At 35.4% G+C, this 7,893-nt stretch overlaps 1 protein-coding gene across 1 annotated transcript; it reads right to left on the bottom strand.

Moving 5' to 3' along the window:
• Window positions 1-4,459: 4,459 nt before the first annotated feature.
• On the bottom strand, window positions 4,460-6,798 carry LOC149743464 (gamma-aminobutyric acid receptor-associated protein). Its single transcript, XM_089893875.1, has 4 exons — window positions 6,614-6,798; window positions 6,478-6,556; window positions 5,709-5,827; window positions 4,460-5,019 (listed from the first exon to the last, which is right to left on the bottom strand). Exons 1-4 carry the CDS (start codon window positions 6,701-6,703, stop codon window positions 4,954-4,956), a joined length of 354 nt encoding a protein of 117 aa, XP_089750001.1. The 5' UTR covers window positions 6,704-6,798; the 3' UTR covers window positions 4,460-4,953.
• Window positions 6,799-7,893: the final 1,095 nt, after the last annotated feature.

The following is a 7,893-nucleotide window of genomic DNA, read 5'->3' as shown; positions in this document are numbered from 1 at the left end:
ACTTCTAAACGTCTGCCGGTTACGTCTCACAATTCTGTATACCTTTTAGTGCAATTATGACGAACCGATTTACGAAAGCTATTACGTAATTACGTGTTTCTAAAACAAACCGTTTGCGCTTATGGTGGCTTAACTGAAACGCAAAGTGACACAACGCCCAACAACCAATCGAGTAACGAATCGGATAAACATCCTTCCTCGCTGCAACGCGGTATGACGCTCACATATATCATTTCCGCGCGAATTGCACTGGCTAGACGCAGCAACGCAAAGCGCCCAGCAGCACACACATGTTTCGCTGCGATTTGTTTTTGTTTGGTTTTAATTGTGCCCGTTCGCGAGTTTGTTTGCGGACAAAAAGTCAGAGCATTGTTTGTTAACCTTGCATAAACCAATTAATCACTTATGTTTCTAGTGCAAATACAGATTAAAATATATACGGACCGCACGGCTGGCCGGCTGTAACAATACTTTTGCCGAATACTGATATTATTATTATTAAGTTGATGAGTACCACCTTGCAAATAAAGCTCGTGCTGTGCGTCTTAAAAACGCACATAAGAAATCGTTACATTTGCCTCAATCGGTATATCAAATACTGAAATAGATTTGCGATCATAAAAATCTGACGCTAAAGTATTTACAAGTAAGCTATAAACAACATAAAAGCGACATTGATTGCCAATACATTTATTGCACGTCATACCAATTATTGACATCATGCTCGGGCACGCTCGTGTAATTAAACGGGTAATTTGACTTTATAGCGGCAAACACGCCTAGTGACTTATGAGCTTCAATAAAATCGTGTTGTGGTTTATCGCACTTCATTCGGGTCCCTATAATCAAATTACGCTGGCAGATATTTCGGTTATTTCTACTGGAAACGTTACGCGGTCACGTCCAATGGAGGCAATTATCATAACATACGAGTTTAATAAACACTTTTAGTTCAGTACCGTAAAGTTTAAACCATTTGGTGACCAAGACCGCATTGGTCGAAATGACCGAAATAGCCTGCTCGTTCAAACCGTAGTTTTATTAGGGCCCCAACTTTATAGGAATTTGTTGTTGACAGTCATCGTAATACGGTTTTAAATGTAGATCATAGGTAAACATGGAATCTTTTAACTTCTAAAGGCGCATAAAAAAGCTTTGTTTAAATGATTCCCTGAGTGGCAGGGTTAATCGTTTATGACCTAAATCATGGATCTAATAAGCGCACGCATGTTAGCTTAGCAAACGCACTTCAAACAGTTGGGAATTAATGTAAAATAGATGACCGGTGTCACGAACTTTTATGGCCCGAGTTTTCTAGCGCGTATGGGGTGTTGTGAGACAAATTCTCATTCTTTTTCCTCGCTCCATTTATTAGTAAACAAATAATGTTTACAGAATTGTATAACCGTATCCTCGGCTCTTATAAAAGAGATAGTTGTCCAAAACACGAACAGGAAACATGGAATTAAGGTGCTAACAATACCGCATCCTACCCATACTTTATATCACATCTTACCGGTTAAGGGGCTTATTTTTTTTTACAATAACCTTATTAAAATAGAACTGGGTTAATAACAGAATAAAACGTATATAATTGCCATCGAACCAAGTTTAAGCTCTGAGCTTACAAGTTTCTTTTACACTGCAAATATTTACGTTTAATAACATAACGCCACATGCCAAGTTGTTGAGGTTTGCGTTATCGCATGCAAACGTTTGGCTTCATGTCGCGGTCGTGTTAACAAAAGATATACAGTGGGGTGGGGAAACATGGGACATCTTTTCATTCGGTTTTCCCGTCCCATTTGGTTGTAAACAAAGAACATTTAAAGAATTATAAAACTGATCCTCATGACGCCCATAGACCGTTGGCAGATGTTTAAAATACGATCGGAATATTTGGGTATTATGTGCTAACGGTGTCCCGTCTTCCCCATCCTAATATATTGTACTGTGAGATAAACGGAATAGCGTTGGCACCGAAACCCCATATTTCCCGGTCATGTTTTGAACGACTAACAACACACCTATAAAGCCTCAAGAAACGGTTATAAAATTCTAAAAATATTCATTTTTTACGAGTAAGTGCGACGAGATAATAAAATAAAGCGTGCCCATCTTACCCCACTTCAATATATCTGACACATTCTGGGGAACTGAAATTACAGAAGCGCTTGAAACGGAAAAATATCAGGCAAATACCACGCCAGGTTGTTTGCGCTTACTGTTACGTTTTATTCGCCTGGTCGCACAAAGCAAATACATGATTCTTTGGTAGGATTGTCAAGTGTCAACAACGCCACAATGATCCGGGACGCTTTGCTTAACGATTGTGTATTTAAACAAAACATAGTCCTATTTTCACTCCCTTAAAGGTGAAGGCTAACAATTGGATTGTTATTTTCAAGAATTGGGGAGAATAATAATAGGTAATTGATACGGCTATTAAGTAATAGAATTGGCACTGCGCTAATTTGACAAATACGCTTTCGGAACCTTTGTTCTCAAGTTGCATGACTCGTCTGATTACATCAGTAAACAAATTAAATAAAGCTTCGACAATGGCAACTTTCATCGATTCATTCAACGCTTACAATGATAATCTGTCATATACAAAGCTAACATCATACTGTAGTAAGTGCACAGCTTTCTTTTTAATGCATTGACGAAACGAGGCCAAGCCGTAGGGCATAATAAAGTGAACTTATACGTTAGTGATTAGTATGGTCTATAAAAAAGAAGATATTCATACTGGAATATAGCTAATATAACAACAATGTATGGCATAGTTTTATTTCCCTTACAAACTACCTATATACGTATTAGCATGGCTGGTTTGACAGAACTGCGCGCTGAACTTGATTTCCTTTTATGTCGGTCTAATGTTGATATCTGTTCTTAGTTGTACCGCAAACTACCGTCTCTAATTACAATAAGCTCATTTAAACAGTAGCGGTTACTTCTAAGACCCATTAACTCTTTTAGCATCGTGGGATTGGCAAACTTAATCAATAATTTATTTAAATTACGAACTGAACGCTACTGGTGCTGGCGGTAAAATATTACTTTCAATAATCGTTTTCTCGTTATACGTTGAGCTGAAGCACCGGGTTGCCCAAATAGGCTTTTTTGTTGCGTTGTTTACCCGGAACAATAAGCTTACCAAGCTGTTCTGATGGCTAACGGCTTTAAAATACGCTGAAATGCATGACGCGGCTTGACTGTCCTTCCTTGTTTCGAGCTGACGAGCCCGTATGACACACACTATGAGCCACGCTGGCGATTAAACCAAAACAGAACATCGGGCAGTCGCTCGAGCATCACAACGGCGTGGCGCCTTTTGTTCTGCCCAAATAAGGGCACTCGGCGGGCAATGGAAAAGGCGGAGCGCACCGGTTTACTGATTTGACTCACCGCAGCCACCGATAAATCATGCGATGCGTGGATTTTTGCGATCGTAAAACGGCCATATTTACATATCGGGTAAAGCGTATGCGCCAATATGACAGGCTGATGTGAACATAATTCCGACCGTGTCAGACCGTTAGAGGATGTAAATTACTAGTGAAGACAGAGAACCCGTGATAAGAGGGAACAGCTCTAAAGTTACCAAGAGAGCAGAGCTCCAATAACGGCCGCGTAATTATTTTTCGAAGGGGACAACTTTCAAATGTATAGTGGAGTGGGGTGAGACTGGACACCTTTAGTACATAATATTCAAACATTCTGTGTTTTAAAGAATTACCAATGGTCTACTGGAGTCCTAAGGATATGGTTTATAGTTTTTCGTTTACTACTAAATGGGACGAGAAAACCGAATACAAAGATGTCCCATCTTCCCCCATCCTACTATATCACATTCATACTCATGCAGAATTCTGCACGCATAATACATGTGTATATGGTGTTTAATCATTTCGACATTCAATCGCACTACAATAATCAGTTAATTGAATTCCCCTCCAGGCGGGTTAATGATCATAGGCAGACCCCTACACGACACAAATATCAACGCTACAGATTTAAATGAATACGTGTTGACAACAAGGAAGCAGAGCAATAGTGAAAGTCTTACAACCGTGAGTTATTACGTGTTTAACAAAATTTAGTGGTTACTTTACTATCACGGCCAGAAATATTGGTATTTTGATGATTTTGTTATTTCTTTTTTAAGGAATTATGCAGTGCACCACTGTCACTTGCTGTTTTTTTAAATTCCGAATTGATAGTAAATGGGTTCAACAGTACACCTAGCGGACAGTTAACATTGTAAACTACACACGCAAGGTGACGCAAAACAGCATAGCACGGCTTTCCAGTCAATTGCTCATCAGCACACCAACTAAATCGTTTACTATTGACAGAAGATATGCAGTTAGTCATAGGAATGAGTAACTTGAACAACTTATATAGAGCGTTCTATTAGCAGACCTGATCTGTATGAGCAATATAAATTACGCAGTTTTGTTGCAAATTTATTTAAAGTCCAATTATTTTGGGAAATATTTCAGCAACAGTTAAAGGTGTTTAAGAAACATCATAAACAATCATCAATAAAAACACAAGTGCTAATGTAACTTATTATATTAAAATAATGGTAAGTTGAATAAACATCCAAAAAACATAAAATCAAACTCATTTTAGTTATGTTCACGAGATATGTGATGGAAAGGTTTAAACTACTACTTTAAAGAAAAAGCAAAAAGAAGAAAGGTAATATATATTACACCACGCTAAATGTTGTTTAAACTAAATATCCTGTTTCTATTGTCAATACGAAATACATGATCAGTACATAATATATACACAACACAAGAAAAGGACTCCGCATACACGGCAATGATAAACACTTTACACAGTACAAATAAATTGGATACGGCAGTTTATAATTGCCCACATCATCATTAATCCATAGTTGATGACAATCATCAACAAGTGTTGATAAACGACAAGTCACGCCCCATAGACACTTTCATCACTGTATGCGATGTACAAGAAGAAATCTTCTTCATGGTGCTCCTGTTGAAACAAAACAACAATTACACAAACCGTGTAAACTTTGTTTATTTTATACAGTTTTATATTTGTTTTTTTTGTAAATTGTAATAAAGTTTGTAAATTGTAAAGTATCAGTAATTCAGTATTATATAAAAATGACACGTAACAGTTTAAATTTTGTTCCTATAATAACAATACAATTAAAACTTACACGAAATCAGTTTCGTAATTTTTCCAAATTATAGTAACAGTACTGTTAGTATTTATACCAGAAAAGGTACCAATTTAAAAACTACACATTTAGTTTTATACTTTTTTTGTAAATAGTAATACAGCACTGTCAGTATAATTGATATAGGATCAAACACCTTATTAGGAATAATTTGAAAGACTGGATTGAAAGTTCAAAAACTTGTATTTAGGTAACACAAACTTGTTATTATTTAAATTATAAATATTGAAATAAAGATGAATAGAAAATGAGGAGTCATTCGAAAAGATGGTATTTAAATTAAAAGATACTAAAAGCTACAGAATGATATTAAATGTTAAATAAAAGCAATCTATGTCATAAAGGTAAAACTTACTTATATTTAACAACAAAAGTGGACAGAAAAAAATGGAATGAATTACACAAAAGCAATGTTGTCATTAAAGGAAATCTTATATAATAAAACATATAATTTGGCAACACATAACATTATATTAACCTGATAAAGTTGTCCCATGGTTGTGCTTGTTGGTGGGATCACATTGTTTACAAAGAAGAACAAAGCTTCTTCTGGGCGAAGATGGATTCGTTTGCGAATCAAAAAATAAAATTGACCAACTGGTAAAACAAAAAGTGCCATTTAGCATGGGAACATGTAACAGTTTATTAGGAAGTTGTTTAAAAACCGAATAGCCAGTATAGTAATATAACTCATTAGTACTTGTACAGCAATTAAATACTCAATAGCCTGTACTTTAACTCATTAGTACAGCAATTAAACGCACCAGTCTGCAAAATATGGCAGTTATGAACAAGCTCTTATGCTTATAACATAGTTTTTTTTCAAATGCGCATGTAAAAAATCGTCATGCAAAGCACATGCATTTCCAAGCCACATAACAAATCCCACTTAGTTTAACAATTTAGTTCATTGTTTAATAAAATGGTACGCCTAAAACAAATTAAGATGTACACCAAAAGTTTGTAAATAAATTTGCGCGTGTCCCTGCTACCTTGTTTACAAATTTTTGGTCATGCACACAGCACACCATAATTGTTCCACACGCGCCAATTTAAACAATGAACAAATCTGTATCAAAATACGTGGGATATATGGCTTGGAATGTACTGCTTTTCATGCCAATTTTATATTTTTTTAGACAGCATCTGAAAAAAACTGTCCTGCATGCGTGAGATCTCGTCAGGACGTGCCATATTCTGCAGGTACATTTACAAATATGCAATATTAGTAATAAATGTAGGCGCACCAGTTAAATCTGAAGGAACTAGGTATTTCTTCTTATCCAAATCACCAATTCTTGCTTTCATTGCTTTCTCCACAATGACCTGTTAAAGGTACATAATTAAAAATACTAAAATAACCAAAAACAAAATAAAAATTACAGGAACTCGGTCGGGATACTTCTTGCGAATTTTCTCTCCTTCTGTTCGTCTCTTATCGAAAGTATGTTCTTCTTTATATTGCCACTTCATTTTTGTATAAAGTTTGCTTGATTATCAATAAGACAATAATCGTGTACGATATGAAATTATTAATACAACTTCTAAAGAAAAAAAACGAAATGAACTTTAAATAAAGTCATTAACGAAAAGGTCAACTACGATAATCAAAGCCATTACATTAACATGAATACATCTATAAACGTATTACCTAACTTACAATACAATATAAACTAACTGTGCTCTTGACTACCGCTTCCAAATCGTTAAAAGTGGCACCATCACAAGACAGCGGTGATCAGCTGACCTCCACAACAAAACAAATACAACTTCAATATGACGTCACAGACCATATTCATCCGCGGAAGCTTGCGCGTCGAAACCACAGAAATAAAAAAGAGTAGAACGCGCAACTGCCCAAAACCGTGATATATTCTTTTTTCTAATCACGTGACCGCCAACTCCGTCCCCATTTCGCTTGGTCTCCATTGTAAAAGATAGGCGCATAGTATTTTTGGAAGGTTTTAGCTGTTTATTTTAAAAACTACACCAACTATTCAAGTTTATTAGGCCAGTTTAGTTATTTAGCAGGTTAACCCTTACAGTTTACCACTTGTTTAGGAAATTTAATTATTTATTAAATTTAAATAAAAATTTTAAACAAACAGTTTGTTAGAAATATATATGTATTAAAAAATAGTTGTTTTACACTATAAATTAAAAATAATTTAAAAAACGAAGAAAAGCTACATAAAACGTCATCGACTCCATTGACTACAATAGTAAACGGGAACGACCTGCGAAAGAGAGAGAGAGTATCGCCTCTCTCCTTTGCCGACATTGGAGATGCGCGTTCTATTCTTTTTTATTTCTGTGGTCGAAACTAAGCAAAAAACAAAGAAACGAGGTCATAGACTTTGGGAATTGTTGTTATTAGAAAATAGAATGGCAATGTACATATTTTTTGCAATTTTTACGAAAAAAATACTAATATATATTTGCTTATTCGTTGCGCGTGGAATCACGTGATTGCATGGCTCAGTTACCGCAATATAAAAACAAAACAAAAACAAATGAAACAATAAAAATGATTATTTAATAAACTAAAAAATTTAATTAGAATATTTTGTGTGTTTGTCATGATTATATACCTCTCAAATTTGCTCACATTATAACTATTGCTCATAACAAATTTATCCGTCCAACTAATCATGAAAATACTT

This window comes from Ciona robusta, chromosome 1, assembly GCF_009617815.1.
Source record: "Ciona robusta chromosome 1, ASM961781v2".
In the NCBI taxonomy this organism is placed as follows: domain Eukaryota; kingdom Metazoa; phylum Chordata; class Ascidiacea; order Phlebobranchia; family Cionidae; genus Ciona; species Ciona robusta.
Note: the sequence above shows the minus strand (reverse complement) of the source record. Positions and strands in the feature narration are given on the sequence as shown.